This window comes from Zootoca vivipara, chromosome 1 (genome assembly GCF_963506605.1).
Source record: "Zootoca vivipara chromosome 1, rZooViv1.1, whole genome shotgun sequence".
Classification (NCBI taxonomy): domain Eukaryota; kingdom Metazoa; phylum Chordata; class Lepidosauria; order Squamata; family Lacertidae; genus Zootoca; species Zootoca vivipara.
In genome coordinates, this window is record NC_083276.1 from 119205839 (window position 1) to 119227068 (window position 21230).

General features: G+C 46.3%; 1 protein-coding gene across 1 annotated transcript in view; it reads right to left on the reverse strand.

Annotated features, from left to right (window-relative positions):
- COL5A2 (collagen type V alpha 2 chain) overlaps positions 1 to 21230 on the reverse strand; it is a 186812-nt gene that overhangs the window by 20844 nt on the left and 144738 nt on the right. Inside the window, exons 25-41 of the mRNA XM_035135854.2 lie at positions 19191 to 19289; positions 18535 to 18588; positions 17696 to 17794; positions 17328 to 17381; positions 17155 to 17208; positions 10143 to 10196; positions 8070 to 8123; positions 7177 to 7221; positions 5795 to 5893; positions 4357 to 4464; positions 4190 to 4243; positions 3442 to 3495; positions 3264 to 3317; positions 2450 to 2503; positions 1113 to 1220; positions 969 to 1022; positions 310 to 363 (exon numbers count right to left, since the gene is read on the reverse strand). Of these exons, the coding sequence (XP_034991745.1) occupies positions 310 to 363; positions 969 to 1022; positions 1113 to 1220; positions 2450 to 2503; positions 3264 to 3317; positions 3442 to 3495; positions 4190 to 4243; positions 4357 to 4464; positions 5795 to 5893; positions 7177 to 7221; positions 8070 to 8123; positions 10143 to 10196; positions 17155 to 17208; positions 17328 to 17381; positions 17696 to 17794; positions 18535 to 18588; positions 19191 to 19289 (1152 nt within the window). The remainder of the gene's footprint in view (positions 1 to 309; positions 364 to 968; positions 1023 to 1112; positions 1221 to 2449; positions 2504 to 3263; positions 3318 to 3441; positions 3496 to 4189; positions 4244 to 4356; positions 4465 to 5794; positions 5894 to 7176; positions 7222 to 8069; positions 8124 to 10142; positions 10197 to 17154; positions 17209 to 17327; positions 17382 to 17695; positions 17795 to 18534; positions 18589 to 19190; positions 19290 to 21230) is intronic.

Sequence of the window (21230 nt, forward strand, 5' to 3'; positions counted from 1 at the left end):
AAGCATACACGGCATGCCTTCATTTCACAACCCTTTATCCTCACAACAACCCCGTGTCTGAAAAAGTCTTAAGCTGTGAAAGGAAGGGAGGGAGGAAGAGCATAGGTTACTCAGTCTAAATTTAGCACTCGACCCACTTGGCTAAACAAAAATGGTAGGGTGTTGTTCAATGCAAACTCAGAATCAACCTATTGAAAGCAAATTATGCTAGATTTGTATTAATTAATTTGCATTAATTTAGAATGTATATTTATACTTGATTTTTTTTTAAAAAAAAATAACAACCTCCCAAAAAATGTTTCAACTTACGGTAGGTCCCGGGGGCCCTACTCTTCCAGCAGATCCAGGGAATCCTGTAGCACCCTAGAAATAAACAGGCATGGACAAGTCATGAGACAAGAAAAAATGCACCGTATCTATAAAACAAACATCCATTAATAATAATAATAATAGTTTTTAATACCCCGCCCTCCCCAGTCAAAACCAGGCTCAGGGCGGCTAGCTCCAGTAAAATTACAATAAGACATAAAAGAAAAGAAAACAATTAATTAAAATACAGATTAAAATACAATATTAAAATTTAAAACGCAGCCTCATTTTAAGTAGTTCATAAATCCAAACCATGAGGGAGGAAAACACAGGGTCAGACTGAATCCAACCCAAAGGCGGAACAGCTCTGTCCTGCAAGCCCTGCGGAAAGATGACAAATCCCGCAGGGCCTTGGTCTCCTGTGAAAGAGTGTTCCACCAACTTGGGGCCAGTACTGAAAAGGCCCTGGCCCTAGTTGAGGCCAATCTAGCCACCTTATGGCTCTGGATCTCCAGAATATTGTTGTTATATCATGCATTTCATTTAATGATCATATGCAAAACACAAATCAATATCAAGTAAGGCCTAGACACTTCCAATATTTTTATTAAATTAAATTATTAAATTACCATAAATTAATAGAAAGCAAATCGACTTACGGGGGGGCCTTTAGTACCACGGCCACCTTTTAGTCCAGGAACCCCAGAAGGACCCTGAATGGTAATGAGAAAACAAAGGGGAAAGTCAGCTCCCGCAATAGACAGAAACCCTGCATCATCTTTCCCAGCACTGCTTTTACTTACTGGTGGTCCATGAGACCCTGAAAGACCTTGGGGTCCTGGAGATCCAGCATCTCCTTTCTGCCCAGGCTCCCCAGGTTCACCTTTCACACCTGGTTGACCATCAGGCCCCTGTAAACACGGACACAGAGAAGTAAACACCATGTTATAGACCTCCGAAAGGTTGCCAGCTTTACATTCTAGACACTGATGGATCACTGAATAGCAAAGTTTATTCGTTTCTTTAATGCATTTGCATTACATTGGACATACGAAGTTGCTTATTTTTAAACTACTTTATTTTTCACTTTCTTAAAATATACATAACAAACAACCCCAGATACCCACATCCCTTTAAAAAAATTTCCCTGCATATACAATGTAGTTTGGAATTGATTGCATCTTTTAGATGTCTTCTATTCCCCACCAAAGAAGTCGCCTTATACTGAGCCAGAAAATTGGTTCAATGATGTCTACACTGAAGGCAGTGGCTCTCCGTCAAGGCTTCAGAGAACCCACTCTCTTTCATGGTGGGATGCCAAGAAGCAGAAAAACCAGAAGAGTTCTTACCAAGTAGTTTATTCAATATTCACAGAGAGAGACGAAGGAATGCGGTCTCCCTTAGATAATGGCATTGCTCCAAGTAAAGTCCCTCCTATTCTATGTCACCCCTGCGCCAGCTGATCAGCGCTTTCTGCCTCTGAGCTTTCTGTTCTACTACCCTCAAGGCACGTCCGGTTCTGGGAGAGGAGGGTTTAGGAATGCTTTCAAGGGACACCGAGTCTGTTAGCTGTCTCTCTCCTGGTGCTTCTTCTTCCTGCTGCTCTTCCAGTATTTCCCAGCTTTTCCCCTCTGCAGCCTCTGAACTATGACCTTCTGCAAACCACTATTCTAAATCTATACAGTCCTCCTCTTCTTAGGAAGGTGCAGGAAGGAGGGGGCAGCGGTTCCCACCATTCCTTCTCAGAGCAGCCCCTGACACTCTCCAGGATTTCAGGCACAAACCCTTCTCAGTCCTACCTGGAAATGCTGGAGATTGACCCTAGGATGGCCTGCATGCAAATACACAGGCTCTAATTCTCAGCTATGGCACATCACTGTACTGATAATTAGGTAGAGCACAAATAAAGGAAATTCAGTTGGGTACATCTGAGTGGTAAATGCATACGGTCACAGCACCAAAGGGTTTCAACATTTTAATGACTTGCATTTATTACTGTTCTACGGGTTATTTTACAAATGCTAGCAAATGATTCATGTTTTAAGAATCTATCAGAATTCTAGCAGCTTACTGTGCAGAAGCTAATATGGAAGCCATAACAGGCGGTGAGTAAATGAAACTTATTAGAAGATTCACATACCTGGGGACCAGCAAAGCCAACCGGACCAGTTGGGCCATTTTCACCACGGGAACCCTGAGAATGAAATTTAGGGAGAGAAAATGGTTTTAAAAGGCTATTAAAAACTTGCTTCTAAAGACATAAAATGCAGGCCTCTATAGTGAAATAACATGAGCAGGACAGGAATGATTCTAATGAATTTTCTGTTGAAAAATAAGTTGATGTTATGCTACAGCTAAACTTGTTACACCATTTGATTCATAAAAGAAGCTAATAGTACAGTTGTAGTCAGTTTAGGAAAGAAGTCCAGAAAGCTATGCGCAAGCCTATATTTATTCCCTATACTCAGGGACCCACCTTGGTAATTGTCATAATATCCTTCATTCCCATATGCTGTAAATAGGGATGGCTTTTCTACGCCCAAAGTAATTACTTATTTTATGACAAAGCTCTTTTAAGTTTTGCCATAGGACCATAATAGCACGTGCACATTCATGTATATATAATTATTTAGCTAACAAATCATTTTGGGGGGATTAATTGTAGGGGGAAATCGAGGGAACTCAAAATTATGGATGCATCGAATCACAAGACTAACAGAGACGCATAGTTAGCAGTATAAGGGAAAGTGAAACTTAACATGTTGAGAAAGCTTGGTCAAGTTAAACAGAAAAAACTAATTAAGTGTGGAGGCAAGGAATCCTGGTGTGAAAGAAGCAGCTAGAGAGTAACTAAGTAAGCAGGAGAGAGCAGCAGGAGGAGAAGGAACTGGACCTTTGCAAGGAAAAACAAAAGCCTAAGAAAAATAGGAATGTAAATGCAGTTGTTTACTTACAGGATTTCCACGAGAGCCTGCAGGACCGACTAAACCTCGAGGGCCAGGTTCACCCTTTTTAAAAAAAGAAGAAGAAGAAGAAGAAGGTACACAATATATTATTGCGCGTAGTCTGGAATGGATAAAAAGTAATAGAATACCATAAAAGATGTTGACGTGTTTACCAAAATCCTTTTACCTTTTCACCAGCAGGACCTGCGGGGCCACCTGGGCCTAATGGACCTGGGAGACCCTATGGAATAATAAATAATAATAATAATAGTAAATATCCAGTAAAAGGAGCAGATTTTCAGAGTCCTGCATTTAAAGCAGGGTTTCCCAGACTTGAGGAAAGGACCTCAAGGGTCATCCGAGTTCAAGCCCCCACCATGCAGGAATCTCAACTAGGTCACACATGCCAGGTGGCCATCCACCCTCTGTTTAAAAACCTCCAAGGTTTGAACCTTATAGTAGAATTGATTCTTTTTTTATTTATATCCCGCTCTCCCCAGTCAAAACCAGGCTCAGGGCGGCTAACACCAATAAAATTACAATAAGACATAAAAGAAAAGAAAACATTTAATTAAAATACAGGTTAAAATACAATATAAAAATTTAAAATGCAGCCTCATTTTAAGTAGTCCATAAATCAAAACCATGAGGGAGGAACAGCTCTGTCTTGCAAGCCCTGCAGAGAGAAGACAAATCCCGCAGGGCCCTGGTCTCCTGTGAAAGAGCGTTCCACCAAGTCGGAGCCAGTACTGAAAAGGCCCTGGCCCTAGTCGAGACCAATCTAACCACCTTATGGCTTGGATTCTCCATAATTTTGATTTCTCGTCACTAGGAATTCCCAATTGTATGAGCATCCAAAGAGGATTCTCGAGTACATTATTATGTTACCAGGGTTGGGTGGGGGAGATAAGAAGATAAACCAATAACTGACTCACTCTTGCGCCGTCGTTGCCAGCTGTGCCTTCACTGCCTTTTTCTCCTATACTGCCCTGAGAAAAGCGTATCGAAAGTACAAGTTATTTGCAATGCATGATAAGCAAGATGCAGAATCGTGGGCAGAAAATCAGTACTTGAAGGACAAATAATAAGGGGAGGGTCTTACCCTATCGCCTTTGGGACCAGGAGTTCCAGCAATGCCTCTTTCTCCCGGCATACCCTGAAGACCTGGTGGCCCTTGATCCCCAGGAGTTCCAGAGGGGCCAGGATTCCCCTGCAGCGAATAAAGGAAATTGGGTCTTTTTTCCGTCGTGAAATGGAAATTAAGAGGTCTTCTCATATCTATGGAAACTTACAGGAGTGGTTTTCATTTTGCTGTTATATTTTTCTGCTTAACCTTTTTTCAGGAAAACGGATGTCAACAATGCTCACGTTAGTTTAAGCAATGGCAGAAAGATGATAATAATTATATCAGGTTTTGTAATAGAGGCGATCTATGGTAGGAAGGGGGGGCAATTTTTAAAAAAGTACTATGGAGGTATGAGTGGGAAGTCAACCTCTAAAGATATCTTGAACTGGAAATTAATTTGAGATTTGTTAAATTTGTTGATCTGTTAATTTTATTTTATTTTTGAAAACTTAATAATAATTAATTAGCCAAAACAACAACAACACACCAATGTTCATGTTAGGAATCTGGAGTACACTCGTATGTTTCTGCTAAACCTAGAGTCCAAATCCTCCCAATCCATGGCCCACCAGTAAGAATGAATCCCACCAGCCACAAATGGCAACACGCCAAGGTTGGAAAATCTAACCTGTTTTACTGCCTAACTAATACTATATAAAGAGCAGATCACAATATATGGCTGGAAGTTTGTGTTTGGCTGGGCAAAGCCACAAACTCGCAAAACCAATCTAGTCACATATCCCTAGAAAATGTGGGTTATAAACAAGAAATGAATGGATTACATAAATGCATGGCTCCTGAGCAACAGGGAGCTAAGTAGATTTCTCCTGAGGTTAATGATATAATACTACTAAATTTGGGGCTATTCTGCCAATTTGGGGGTGGGGGTTAAAATCACAGCTGCACTCTTTAGTCCAGGCTTGTAGACAGACATACAATTGCCAGTGGTGAGCAAGAATTGCCTATGAGTGACCAAGCAGGGAAGTTTGTTTAAACTAGAAGAGAACTGCTTCTTTTTTCTTTTAAAGCACAGGCAACACAGGTGCACACAAAGAGCAAGTCGCCATTTTTGTGGGCCAGTAAATTATAAACATTTTTGCAAAGCAATGTCAGCTACCTTGGTTAGCTGTGCAATATGAAAGAAGGCCCACATGATGTGGGCCACATCTGTACCAAGCTTAAGACAGGAAATACTTCCACCATACCATTATATGAAAAGGATGCTTTAAATTGTCCTTTAATATTTAACTTTCCTTTGTATTGTCAGATTCCTTAATCACCTACTAAAATTTGATAGGATCATCATTTGGCCAGCATCTTCCTGGATTTTTCCAGAACATAAGAAAATTGTTTTGTCCATGCTGGTTTGCCCTTAAGTCAGTTTTGAATAGGGGACACACATACACAAAATTACCTTTGGACCATCAGGACCTTGACCTCCAGCCATTCCCTTTTCCCCCTGAAGACCAGATGATCCTGGATTTCCTCTCTCACCTGGATTGCCACGTTCACCCTGGAAATAGACATATTAGCAATTATCTGTAGGTTTGCTGTCTGTAAGGCTCATAATTATTACAGGACAAGGAGACATGGGGCTATGAGTTGTACAAAAATAGAGCTTAAAGAATAATCCATCATTAACACTGGTTAATGGTGCTGGAGGAGACTCTTGAGAGTCCCATGGACTGCTAGAAGATCAAACCTATCCATTCTTAAGGAAATCAGCCCTGAGTGCTCCCTGGAAGGACAGATCGTGAAGCTGAGGCTCCAATACTTTGGCCACCTCATGAGAAGAGAAGAATCCTTGGAAAAGACCCTGATGTTGGGAAAGATTGAGGGCACTAGGAGAAGGGGACGACAGAGGACAAGATGGTTGGACAGTGTTCTCGAAGCTACGAACATGAGTTTGACCAAACTACGGGAGGCAGTGCAAGACAGGAGTGCCTGGCGTGCTATGGTCCATGGGGTCACGAAGAGTCGGACACGACTAAACGACTAAACAACAACAACAACACTGGTGACTTTTTGAACAGCATATTATGCTAGGCCTGCATTTCCCCTTTCACTCACTCCCTTGCACAAGAAACAGGTGCGAGTTCCCTCACCAGTGAAAAGGCAATCAATAAGGGAAACGTGGTTTAGTACCGGTACTATATATTAATCACAGAGCAGAAACGTTTCAGATGACACTGCACATTTTATGCAAAGGCCTCATATGGCAACAAATGGTAAGTCAAAGAGTTCATCACAACTGCCACGAGTTGCTGCATTACTAGTTGAAACTGTGACACCACACTGGGTCACAGAGAGTGGTTTGCTGCCACCTGATCTACTTTCATCTCTAAAGCTAAGAAGATCTAGGCTTAGCCAGTACCTGAATGGGAGATTAGCTTGGGAGTGCAGCCGCATGTGTGCTGCTTTAAGTTCCATGGAGGAAAAATGGTATAGAAATGTAATTAGCAGTGTAAACATATAGACATATGAACAAACTGAAAATACAAGAGTCATATTCAGACAATCATATTTCGCTTTGACCTTCATGTGAATGACCAAACAAACTAGGAGGTGTTCCATTAACTATAGTTTCCCTCAGGGCTTTTTTTCTTTTTCAACTGGAAAAAACTCAGTTCCAGCACCTCTCAGATGGGCGCCATTGCCATTATAAGAGAACAAGTGGGGCGTTCATGGTGAGTTCCGGCACCTCTTTTTCTAGAAAAAAAGCACTGGTTTACCTTTTTGGCTGAACCAAGAAACTATGGTTAACAGTTTCAGAACAAAACCAAAAGCACAACTTACCCTTGGACCCAAAGGGCCTGTAACTCCAGGGTCACCAGGAACACCCTATAAGAGGAGAGCAAATAAATCATTACTGACTACTAAACAGAGAAAATCCAGGGAAACTCTTTCTTTCTATTTCATCATTATTAGGTTGGCTGTAAAAGCATTGTTCTGAAGTGAAGTTGTTCATGCTGAAAATATACCAGCCCAAAAAATATGAGGAATTGGTTCATATTGTAAACTCAGAAGATATTGCACTACAACGTGTGATATGACAAAAGAATGTTATAAAGCAACCTAACGTGTGAATGGCAAGTTAAAACATTGTTTATTTGTTTTTGGTTTTTTTATTTATACTTTTCAAATTTATACATTTCATTAATTTAACATTTCAAACTTTGTTAAAGCTTACTGGGAAATGATATATAATGAATTGAAAAGTATGTTCAGAATAAATGTTATTTTAAAAATCCCAGAAGCTTTTCTTTTGGGAATTATAGGGACAGAACTACCTAAATTGTGTAGAAATTTATGTGTGTATGCTACTACAGCAGCAAGAATGTTACTTGCCCCCAAATGGAAAGAAGCAGAAGTCACAGTAAAGGAAGAATGGATACAAAAACTTATGGAATATGCAGAAATCGCGGAACTTACCAGAAGAATCAGAAATCAAGATAACAAACTTTTTAGAAAAGAATGGAAGTGGTTTATTGACTACTTGCAGATAAATTGTAAACAGATAAAAACATTAGCAGGATTATTATTGTAATAACCTGCAGTTTTATAAGAGTATATATTTACAGTAGATAATTAAATGAGTAAGTTAAATTAATTTGGATATGCAGAAGATATGAAAAAAATAAATTTAAGGAACCACAGGAAGAGGGGGAAGGAAGTTAAAACATAGTTACCTGATCACCTGGCTTTCCACCCTCACCTGGAGGACCCGGAGGACCAGGTAAGCCCTGTGGGGGAAATGAGTAGAAAGGTCACTGGACATCTAGGAAAACACAATGGAAGGATTGTCTCTGGTATTTTATATGGAATAGAACAGGATAGTGGTTTCCAATTAGCTAAGTACTGCGGACCCCCTGTTTTTCAAAAACCAAGCCATGGACCCTCTACTTTTGAAAATGTTGACATCTCTGTGGTAGTTTTTGTTATGTGCAAAACCAGGATGTGTGTCTTCTGCGTCACACTCCTGCCTGAGTTACATGAGCCACACGATCTAACACAAGACGTGCATCCTCACACTTGTATGCATTTTGGGGCACCATGCTCTCGTGTGAGAGCACAGCCCCCCCAAATGGGGTGTCTTGGACAGTTGACGGGTATGTACCTGGATGGGTTACATAGACCCCTTGGGGTCCACGGACCACCAGTTGGAAACCACTGCAACAGAGCAATCATAGGTAACCTGAGAAAAGAAATGTACTTGCATCCCGTAATGGTGATACAGTGGAACCTCGGTTTATGAACACCTCGGTTTACAAATTTTGGGTTTACGAATGCCGCGGACCCATCTGGAACGATTTAATCCACTTTCCATTACTTTCAATGGGAAAGTTCGCTTCAGTTTATGAATGCTTCAGTTTATGAACAGACTTCTGGAACCAATTGTGTTCATAAACCGAGGTACCACTGTAAGATATCAGCCCCACTGCATATTTAAACTGAAAAATGTAATGGATTGTTCCACTTTTGGTAAAGTACCTCCTCTTCACATGATATGAAAGTTGACATTTTTTATGATAGGGCTGCAAAACATTATCAGTTTGATAATTTTTTAACTCAGGGCTGGGGAACGACTTTCATCCGGAGCACTGGACAGGTGGATGGGGCTGTCTACATGCCAATCACTTGATGTTATATGATGTCAGGTAGATACAATCACGTTACAAAAAACAGCAATAGTTGCTTTTTCAATAGTTGCTGGTCTCTCTCACAGGAGACCAGGGTCCTGCAGGATTTGACATCTTTCCGCAGGGCCTGCAAGACGGAGCTGTTCCGCCTGGCCTTTGGGTTTTGATTTGGGCCATTTTAAAATGAGGCTGCATTTTAAAACATTTTAAAATCTAAATTGTATTTTAATCTGAATTTTAATCAATTAATCAATTGTTTTTCTTTCTTTTACATTTTATTGTAACTTTATTGATGTCAGCCGCCCTGAGCCCAGCTCTCACTGGGGAGGGCAGGGTTTAAATATATTATTATTATTATTATTATTATTATTATTATTATTATTATTATTATTATCTTGGTGCAAATCAGTGCTGCAAAGGAACAATAAGGAGCATACTCTAAGGCTTCCTATTGTTCCTTTGCAACGGCGTCTTTTTCTGCCCCGTGCCTGATGTCATACGATGTCAGGTGAGTGGCAGGTGTCATGGCCAGCCCAAAGTAGCCATACAGGCAAAATTGGGAGGCCCATTGAGCCCAATTTGGCTCACGGACCACAGATTCCCATCAGTGAGTGTCAATTTTAATCAACCAGGACAAATTACAATCCATAAGAGCATGCTGGTCTGAGGCTAGGTTGCATCTGGTGTGTAAATTTAAGAAAGAATGAAAATACAATGAAAGAGGACTTTTCATGCTAGAAATTGTTTTAATTCATTGTCAACCCTCCTAAAAGGGTCCTGAGTGGTATTCTGGCCACCTTCCTTCCCATGTCCCATTGCAATATCCATGACTAGTTGAGAGCCCTTCTAGTTCCATCCCAAGTGAATCTAATGAAGATACCAATAGAAGCGTTCTCCAGGCTAACTTCTCTGCTGTGAATATTGCCATTATTAGATATTTCCCAATTACATGATACGTTTGCACTACACTGGCAGCGACTAGGGTTAAGAAAGCATGGGGTGCTTTACGAACATGGCTTTTAAAAATTATTTTAGTTGATATTTCATTCTTTTATTTAATGTCGTGTGCACTGAAAAGCCCTTCGGTAAGTTAAATTGAAAATAAATTTGATAAATACTCACCTGGAAACCTGTAGGACCCGGGGGACCTTGTTCCCCTCTTTCTCCTGCTAGTCCCTAAAAAGAAACAAACAATTGTATTCTTTACTAAAACAGTAGGTGTCACAGTGGCCGGAGTGGACTACTTCAGAGTAACGACGCTACGCAGCTCTGCATTTTATTCTTTTATTGGTGCTGCGTATTTACAGTGCTTAAGTCATTGCTATTTACACGGAGTGATGTGGTCAGTCGGTTTCAGAACCTCCTAATGGCTTTTGGCGCGTCTTTCTCCAACACAAAAGCTTTGGCAGACCCATCCTCTTTCCCCTCCTCTTTCTGCGTAATTCCGGAGTTGGGGGGATGGGTCTCCCGCCCTTATTCGCCCCTTCCTGTCCCACCTGGGACCCTGGCTCCTCTACCTTGCCTGAGCCTCGGACACGACTTCCTGCTTCCCCACTGGAATCGGAACTCTCTCTGCTTCCCCCTGTGCTCGGGGATTGGCTTGAACTCAGGAGGGGAGGGACTTCGCGATATCCCCTGTCCCTCACATCCACCCCCCTCCCAAGCTCTCCTTCACCCCTCCCCAGGTCCCCCCCAGGTGTCGGTGACGACTGGAAGCCTAAGAACTCAGTGCTTTCCGAGCCCGTTGGTGTGAACACCTCCCCCCAGTCCTGCAAGCCCCCCCCTTCCGCCTGGGAGGACGGGAATCCCAAAAAGTCTGTGGCGTCAGAGCTGGTGGGGGTAAAAATGTTCTGCCAATCTGCTCCTTCCTCTGACTGGGTGGATCTCGGTGACACCCATACCTCATCCTCTGGTTCCTCAAACTCCGCTTCCCAGCGCCATGGTGAACTGCTCTCCCGTGCTTCCTCCCCCTCCCCCTCCCTTTCCATGTGCCATGGCTTGGGTCTATGGGGAAAGAGGGCGTGAAATTCTTCTACCAGGAATTCCTCCTGTATCTGAGTGGCTGGGACCCATTCATTCTGGGACGGTGGAGCATCCTCCCATGCCATGAGGTACTCCAGTCCCCCCACCCCCCACCTTGAATCCAGGATGGCTGTGGCCTCATTGAGTTGCTCCCTGCCTTCCCTCTCCCCCCCTCCCTCAGGGGTTTGTTCGCTGTCTCGGAGCCTGCTGCTTTCCCTGTACGGCGACAGCAGCGATCTATGAAACACTGGGTGCACCCTCATGTCCTCTGGCAGTGCCAGCCTGTATGCCACCGGGTTGACCTGTTGCGTGACCGTGAAGGGGCCCAACCTTCTGGGCGCCAGCTTTTTGCATCGCCCTCTGATGGGAAGGCCCTCCGAGGACAACCAAACTTTGTCCCCCACCCTAATGACCTCCCCCGGTCGCCTGTGGCGATCTGCCCCCCTCTTGTACGCTTCCTTGGCTCTCTCCAAGTGTTCTCTGAGCTGCTGGTGCACCGTCTCCAGTTCCTCTGCCCAATCCTCAGCCTGTGGGCCCTCCTCCTCCTCCTCCCCCTCCCTCTCAGGGAAAGATCTGAGGTCACGCCCGTAATTGGCCTTAAAGGGCGACACCCCTGTGGAGACGTGCACCGCATTGTTGTAGGCAAATTCTGCCAGTGGCAGGCGATCCACCCAGTCCGTTTGCCTCTGGCTGACGTAACATCTCAGGTACTGCTGCAGAATGGCGTTGACCCTCTCCGCCTGTCCATTGGTCTGCGGGTGTCTAGCCGTCGACAAGCTGACCTCCACCTGCAGGAGGTTCATGAGCCGCCGCCAGAACCTGGAAACAAATTGGCGGCCACGATCCGAAATAACCCTTAAGGGTAATCCATGCAGTCTGAATACGTGATCCACAAACAGTTTGGCTGTCTCTTCTGCAGAGACCGCCCTGGCACACGGTATAAAATGGCACATTTTGGACATGAGGTCCACCACCACCAACACTGCGGTCTTGCCCCTGGAAGAAGGCAGATCTGTGATGAAGTCCATGGACACCACTTCCCACGGCCTGTGTGGCGTGGCTAAGGGCTCCAGCAATCCCGGTGGCGCTGCTCTGACCACCTTTGCCCGCTGGCAGGTGTCACAGCCCCTTACATAGTCTCGAACATCTTCCCGCACCCCTGGCCACCAGAAGTGTCTCATGACTAGGTGAGTGGTTTTGTCCCTCCCAAAGTGACCCGCCGTTGGGTTGTCGTGCATCTGCTTGAGGACCGTACGTCTAAGCTGGGTGGTGGGCAGGTACAGTGCACCCTTGTAGAAAAGCAGCCCCCTGCGTTCTGCAAAGTCTTTTGCCTGCTCCCCCCCCCTCTCAGTTCTCTGAAGATGCGGTTGGCAAATTCATCCGCTGCCGTCAGTGCTGTGAGTTCTGCCTCGCTCACCACTGCTGCTCCGCAGGACCATGCTGACGGGGGGAAAATGTGCCTGGGTGCCGGTGGCGCCTCCTCCTCCATGTACTCTGGCTTGCGGGAGAGGGCATCCGCCCTGACATTCTGCTCTCCCGGGATGTAGTGTATGGAGAAGTTGAAGTTCGAGAAGAACTCTGCCCACCGTATCTGCCGCTGGTTGAGCACCCTGGCAGTTCTCCAGAACTCCAGGTTCTTGTGGTCTGTGCACACCTGGATGGGGTGCTTGGCGCCCACCAGGAAGTGTCTCCAGTGCTGGAACGCAGCGTGGATCGCAAGAAGTTCCCGATCAAACACTGTGTAGTTTCGCTCTGGCTGGGTCAACTTCCTGGAGAAGAAGGCACAGGGTCTCCACTCTCTGTTGGCGTCCAGTTGCAACAAAATGGCGCCCACAGCTTTATCAGAAGCATCTGTCTCCACGCGTAGGGGCGCGTCCTGAACCACGTGGAACAGGTTCTGGTCTGAGGCGAACACCCTCTTGAGGCTTTCGAACGCTGCTTGCGCCTCTGGTGTCCACCTGAACTTCTGCTTGCCTCTCAGGCAGTCAGTGATGGGAGCCGTAACGCGAGAGAAGTTCTTGATGAACTTCCTGTAGAAGTTGGCGAAGCCTAGTAGGCGTTGGGCATCTTTGCGCGTCCTGGGGCTGTGCCAGTCCAGGATGGCCTGCACCTTGTCCTTGTCCATCGCCAGCCCCTTGTCTGACAGCTTGTAGCCCAGGAAGTCCACCTCCTTGGTGTGAAACTTGCACTTCTCCAGCTTCACATACAGGTGGTTCTCCTTCAGGCGCTGCAACACCTCCCTGACATCTTTCACATGCTGCACTGGGTCATTGGAGTAAATAAGGATGTCATCCAGGAAGACCAAGCATTTCCTGAAGAGGAGGGACCCCAGGACGTGGTGCATGAAGGCCTGGAAGCATGCTGAGCCCCCTTGCAACCCGAAGGGCATCACCAGATATTCAAAAGAGCCCAGAGGCGTGAACATCGTGGTTTTCCATTCATCGCCTTCCCGGATCCTGATCAAGTTGTACGCCCCCCTCAGGTCTAGCTTGGTGAAAATCTTGCCCCTGCGTGCCGCTGTCAGGAGATCATCCACTCTGGGCATGGGGAAAGCCACTGGCTCTGTCACTGAATTCAGCCGTCTAAAATCCACCACCAGACGGCGCTGTTGCGTGTCTTTCTTGTCCACCCAGAAGACCGGGCTGCCCCCTGCTGCCTTGCTTTCTCTGATGAACCCCCGCTTGAGGTTCTTGTCGATGAAAGCGCGCAGATCCTCCAGTTCCTGGTCTGACATGGCGTACAGCTTGGCCGGGGGTATAGTTGCCCCTGGCACCAGGTTGATCTGGCAGTCAAAAGGCCTGTGTGGGGGTAGGTGGTCGGACTCCGCTTCGCTGAAGACCTCCTGCAGGTCCCAGTACGGCTTGGGTATCGCCTCACCCCCTTTGACGTGCATGGTGGCCACCGTGGCTATCGGAGGCCCCTCCCCGGGTTGGTGCTGCATGCAATTTTCCAGGCAAAAGTCCGATCCAAAAGTGATGCATCTCTGGTGCCAACTTATGGAGGGGTCATGGCGCGCCAGCCAGCTCATGCCCAAGACGATGGGGGGGTCTGAGATGGTTGTGACGTTGAATGCCAGTGTCTCTGAGTGCCTTCCCACCGTCATTCTCATGGGGGGGGGGGTTGATGAGTGATGGCCCCTCCCAGCAGCTCTCTGCCGTCAATGGTTGCCACGTGCAGGGGAAAATCCAGCTGCAGAAGCTGGATCTGGTGCTCTTCTGCAAAGTTTCTCGAGAAGAAGTTCGCTGAGGCACCACTGTCAATTAGGGCGAGGACCGTCAGGGGATAGCCATTTGGGAGCGTGAGCGTCACTTCTAGAACCACTCCTGCTCTGGGAGGGGTGGGCTGGCTCTGCTCCTCTCTGTGCGGGTGGGTGGGCTGGGGCTGTTGTCTGCTGACTGTGCCTGGCTGCTGCCCCTTGTCTCCTGCAGCCAGGCTTTCCCGTTTCCCTGCTGTGGTGCTGCGTCAGTGGGGGAGGGCACAACCGTTCCCGCCTTTCCTTGCCACTCCCTGCGATGTGGGCAGTCTCTGACGAGATGCTGGGGGGAGTTGCAGAGAAAGCAATTCCCACCCCTTCCCTCCTTGCGTCTTGGCGCCGCTGGGGTTTGAAAAGCCCGCGCGCGCTATCAATCTGCATGGGTTCCTGGTCCTGACTGGCCCCAGGCGTGGCTTGAAAGGGTTGTTGGGGGAGTGGCTTCTCCTGCGACCGTGGGAACCAAGCCCGCTTTGCGCGCGTTGCTTGCTTGTCGCTCCACCGGGATTCCTGTCTCACCCCCACCGCCAGAGCCGCTTTGCTCAGCTGATCCATATTACTGGGCTTTGGACCTCTCGAGAGCTCATCCTTCACCTCCTCATGCAACCCCAAGTAGAACGCCGCTTGCATTGGGGGTGACTCTAGTTCCCACCCCAATCTGTGCACCAGCATGGTGAATTTCGCCCAATACGCGCGAACTGTCATATTTCCTTGGCGTAAATTATGAAGTTCCTCCTTAGTCTGGTCCATATGACTATCGGACGAATACATCGTTTTCAAACCTTCTAGAAATAGTTTGACATTCTTCATGCAAGGATTCTTTGTTGCAATTCACGGTCTTAGCCACTCCCTGGCTGCCCCGGTAAGGTGCTCCACAATAAACGCTACCCTGTGCTCATCATCAGGGAACTCATCGTGGTGCAGCTCAAGAGCATACACAATCTCAGTCTCAAAGCCCTGATATTCCTTCGGGTCTCCATTGAACTTGCTTACTAGCGTCCCGGCTCTCCTTCCTGGCAGCACTTGGACTTGGGGTGCCCCTCCCGCCTTGTTTTTCTCTGCATCCAGCTTGTTTTGGAGGTCTACCGCCACCGCCCTTAATTCCTGCTCTCTTTCCTGTAGCGCTCTCACCTGTTCCGCAAGTTGTAGCCGGTCGTCCTGGACCTTCTTAGTCTCTTCTTTAGCTGCCTTCAATTCCCCCTGCGCCTGCAGCGACAGCTGCTGCAGTTCTTGCTGGGCTTGCTCCGCGATCTGCCGCCATCTCTCCGCCTCTGACACGCTCATCCCGGCAACTCCAAAGTAGCCCAAAAAGGATTAGGAGGTTGCTGTCACAGTGGCCGGAGTGGACTACTTCAGAGTAACGACGCTACGCAGCTCTGCATTTTATTCTTTTATTGGTGCTGCGTATTTACAGTGCTTAAGTCATTGCTATTTACACGGAGTGATGTGGTCAGTCGGTTTCAGAACCTCCTAATGGCTTTTGGCGCGTCTTTCTCCAACACAAAAGCTTTGGCAGACCCATCCTCTTTCCCCTCCTCTTTCTGCGTAATTCCGGAGTTGGGGGGATGGGTCTCCCGCCCTTATTCGCCCCTTCCTGTCCCACCTGGGACCCTGGCTCCTCTACCTTGCCTGAGCCTCGGACACGACTTCCTGCTTCCCCACTGGAATCGGAACTCTCTCTGCTTCCCCCTGTGCTCGGGGATTGGCTTGAACTCAGGAGGGGAGGGACTTCGCGATATCCCCTGTCCCTCACATCCGGGAAGTTTAAGTGGATCATTTTTAACCACTCCCACTACCCTTGTATGAAAACCACTGCAGCTATTCTTCTGAAACCTGGCAAGATTTTACCTCCTGAAACATGGGTGTAGCCAGGATTTTTGTTGGGGGGGGCAGGCTTTTGTTAGGGGGGGACAAAACCTCAGATTTGTGTTGATTTGTATTGATTGGGGGGGCAGCAGCTGCCCCCTGCCCGCTCCCTTGGCTACGCCCATGTCTCAGAATGAGTTGTCAAGGCTGCAGAGTTAACCCAATTTAAAATGTTTTCACGTGTGTGTGTGTGTGTGTGTGTGTGTGTGTGTGTGTGTGTGTAAAGCTACTCAGCACCGAAACTCTTGGACCTATTTGCCTGTAATTTGGCAGGCTTCACCCACCCAGGAGAGGCAACTGTGTTTGAAAATACAATCAAAGGCTGTCAAAAGAAAATGAAAAGTATAACCACGTTTAAAAAATGAATAAATCCCTATAATAGTGAAAGGGGAGGCACAGAGACTCGGTTTTTCGTCTTTCTTTCCAAAATGGGGGTTGGACCAGACTCAAACTGGGCAGCCTCCAAAGGGTTACAGACAAAATCGGTCAGTTTTTCAAAGCATCAAATTGGGGTCCAAACTTAATCTTGTGGTCTGCAGACAACTCTAAAATATATTGCTTAAGTGTCGGTAGTCAACAGCAGGAATAGAATAAGACACCTGTCCTAATTTTGACAATGTTACAAGAGGCGTGAGAAACTGGAAAGATTCCCCTAGTGATATTTTTAACCTCTTGTATATCTGCAGTCTTTGTCTTCCACCTGCTCATACAGCAGTCCTATGCCTCTTGGTCTTCGCTCCAACCTATGTCACATTTTGACATATGTCCGTATTCATGAATGTCCCATCCCATAATCCTTCCAATAGACATATATTTTAAAAAAACACAAATGTATCAGAGAATCGGACATATACATTTGTGTGGACAAATAGCTCAAATTATGTCACCAAAGTAGAAAATTCGTAGTATGACCAGTATTCTTACTTTGGGGGAGCATTCATGCCAAACAATGGATACCAGAATAGTTTAGTCATATAGCTTTGCTTGGAAACTTACAGGTGGACCAACGGGACCAGCAGGGCCAACTTCACCATCTTTTCCAGGAGCTCCCTAAAATAATATAATAAAAGAATACTGATTTGGCGAACACATATGCATAAGTGTCTATGGCAAAGTGAAAGGTTGTTGTATTTAGAGAATGAAAAATACTTAAAAATAATAATACTTACTCTCTGCCCTGGGACACCAGCATTGCCTGCTTCTCCAGGTTTTCCAGGGTCTCCCTAATTTGCAAAAAAGGGGGAGAGTATATTATTTATGTTTATATTATTGTAAGTCAAAATGTAGCCAGCTTGAAATATCAGTGTAAACTATTAAGACACTAGCAGGACGTTCACAGCATTGCTCAGGAATAGACAGATGGATGGATGGATGGATGGATGGATGGATGGATGGATGGACAGTCCATGTCTGGATAGCTCAGTAGGTGAGAGCGTGGTGCTGATAACGTCATGGTTGCCGGTTCGATCCCCACTTTCAAAAATACTTTCAAAAACCACTTTCAAAAATACCTTGTAGATAAAGAAATAATACGTACACTACTGCCTTTTGGCCCAGGGAGACCCATGCTACCTGGCTGGCCTCGAATTCCTATTGGACCTGCTGGGCCTGGTCGGCCATCTTCTCCTGAAGCTCCCTGCAAAAAAAACCAACAACAAACCCAAGCATTTAATGCTGAAATATTAAACAAAATTGGTCCGATTTCTTCCCTTAAAGACTGCTACATGCACATTGCTTTCAGAACCACTGCACAAACCATGACAACAACCCACCACCTGCGGCTGACAACCTTTTTGCAATATCAGAATGACCCAACTGCAATATTATGCCCCCATCTGGAAGCAACCTTAAACTGAAAACTTTAGCCAGCATAAAAGTTTATAAATAATAATAATAATAATAATAATAATAATAATAATAATAATTAATAATAATAATAATATATTTCTACCCCGCCCACCTGGCTGGGTTTCCCCAGCCACTCTGGTTGGCTTCCAACAAAAGATTAAAAACACATTAAAACATCAGTCATTAAAAGCTTCCCTAAACAGGGCTGCCTTCAGATGTCTTCTAAAAGTCTTTGACATCTGATGGGAGGGCGTTCCACAGGGCAGGCGCCACTACCGAGAAGGCCCTCTGCCCGGTTCCCTGTAACCTCACTTCTCACAGTGAGGGAACCATCAGAAGGCCCTCAGCACTGGACCTCAGTGTCTGGGCTGAATGATGGGAGTGGAAACGCTCCTTCAGGTAAACGCTCCTTCAGCTCCTCGGCTCCTTGGGCCGAGGCCGTTTAGGGCTTTAAAGGTCAGCACCAAGCGGAAGTCCAGAGCACAGGCAACCAAATCCCACCCCCTAGAGATGTCTAAATGTACTTACCAAGGGTCCAGATTTTCCTTCTGGGCCTGAAACACCTGGATTCCCTGTAAGGCCCTATAAAAAGAAGATATTACAAAACAGTGTCCGCTTCAGCACTTGACTGCGAGATTCAGCTCCCAGTCACATATATTCATAAGGCATATTTAGACATTTTCATAATACAGGAGGCAACCGTTTCATGCAGGGGTTTCATTTCCAGCCCCCGTGTGTGCCCCCCCCCATTGCGCTCTGCCTCGCCCTGCCCTTGTTCTGCCCCGTTCTATCCCTTTCTCCCTTTTTCTGGGTCCAAAAGGACCTTCACGCCGTCAATTGTGCATAATATACACATCATAATGTGTATTATCACATTATTTTAGCTATGGCTGTCACCATATTGAGCTATAAAAAAGACTAACATTTATAAAGGCCTCCACACAATTCCACAGACTGAAGAAATCTATACCTCTCTCTCTATATGATGTCCGGAATTCTCCCACTAAAACTTCTTTTACGTTACCAGCCAATGAAATGCCTAGCAGATTTTACCAGCAGAAAATAAAAATGATTTGGCCAAAAGAAAATGTTGGTGTGCCCTCTCAAATCAGTCTAAGCTTTAGACTTCCTGAACTGACCATTCACCTCTGTCCCTTGGAAATGAGACAAGCGAGTTCCCTTACCCTGGCACCTGGGAGGCCTGGTTCTCCTGTTCGACCGGGATCACCTTGACTTCCTTTAGGACCAGAAGCCCCTGCAGAACCACGTTCTCCTTGAGCGCCCTGCAAGGGAAAGCCAAGTCACGTTAGTCAATGGTGGACATAATTAAAGGGAGTGTGAGTGTGTGTACCACAGGATTTTATTTCTGAGAGGTATTTTACCATCAAGCCAACCCAAAATTCATTTAAAAATCACTTGTTTTCCTCAGAAATTCTATTGGCCAGTGAAAAAAGGCAGGCCAAAAGTATTTTGAAGCAAAAACAAATATGTGGGCAAATACCTATGCACTCTAACATGCGCTCTATTAACAACATAGGATTTCGTGCTAATGGAGATGCGCTGAGAAGGGACAAATAACTATACAGTTGTACCTTGGATCCTGAGCGCCTTGGTACTCTGACATTTTGGCTCCCGAATGCCACAAACCCGGAAGTGAGTGTTCCGGTTTGCGAACTTTCTTTGGAACCCGAACATCCGACGGAGCTTCTGATTGACTGTATGAGCTTCTTGCAGCCAATCAGAAGCAGTGCTTTGGTTTCTGAACGTTTTGGAAGTCAAACGGACTTCTGGATAAGATTCTGTTCGACTTCCAAGGTACGACTGTATATATGTCAAAGAAGTCTGCTTACTCTTAAAGGTCTGGCCCGGCACACTTCTCCCTGTTCCAGAGGTAGCGAACGTCCTGGGGGGGGGTGGCACAGCAATGTCACCCCCACTCAGGGATGACACCCGGAGTGGACCGTACCCACCGCATCCCCTTCCTCCGCCAGTGCCCTGTGATGTAGTGCAACTGTGGGGTTTCCCAGCCAGCAAGGAGCCAAATGGTCTTCCACGCTAGCCAGGAATTCGGATGCAAGCCTGCCTGCAAACTGGCCAATCATGGGCGGGCTAGGACACAGGCTCTTCCCGGGGGGGGGGGGGGGACCAACTGAGCCTACAGGTTTCACTTAGGTTCGCTCCTTGGATACATAAGTTGACCTGCCTCTTCCTCCGCAGAACATTCTTCGTTGGGTCTCCCACCCATCTTCCCTTATCTTTGGCAATTGGTACTGTGCTTGACCTCACTATAGACATTGTTGATCACCATATTTGGGGGCCGAATCGGAATTTTCCACCACACCAATTGGCCATGTTTGGTGGTTTTGCCTACCTCATAGCAACAGTCATAAGTTTGGCAGTTTAGGCATTGGGTAAGCCTTAGTCTCTGGGATGTGGGTGGCTCTGTGGGTTAAACCACAGAGCCTAGGACTTGTAGATCAGAAGGTCAGCGGTTCGAAATGCCGCGACGGGGTGAGCTCCTGTTGCTCGGTCCCTGCTCCTGCCAACCTAGCAGTTTGAAAGCATGTCAAAGTGCAAGTACCGGTAGATAAATAGGTACCGCTACAGTGGGAAGGTAAATGGTGTTTCCGTGAGCCACTCTGGTTCACTAGAAGCAGCTTAGTCATGCTGGCCACATGACCCGGAAGCTGTACGCCGGCTCCCTTGGCTAGTAAAGCGAGATGACCCCCGCAGCCCCAGAGTCGTCCCCGACTGGACCTATCGATCAGGGGTCCCTTTACCCTTTACCTTAAGCCATAGTCTTGGTCGGAGAGGAGGTTGTAACCTCTGCCTGACCCTCCTCAGCTCAGGGGTATCCCGTTAAAGGGATCCAGATGGTGGCTAGGCCATAGCACTCCTCAAGTCAGTGACCCCATAGGAGTTTTCCTATTCAATATATGTCATAGGACCTCCATGTCATTGGGTTGACCTCAAGAGGTATACTTCCAGTAAATATGCTGGATATCAACAGTTGTACCCAATGCCTATGCCAAACCTCTGACATCTGCAATCAATAAATTTGTGGCCTGGTTTGATCCGAACCATTGCTGTGTGTCATTTCTTTGGATATGGGACATCAGGTGGCTGCATTGGGGCATGTAATTCCACCATGATAATCCAGCATTTCTACTGAGCCTACCTCCCATTATTAAGTACCTTAATCTACTCACTTCACTTACTACTAT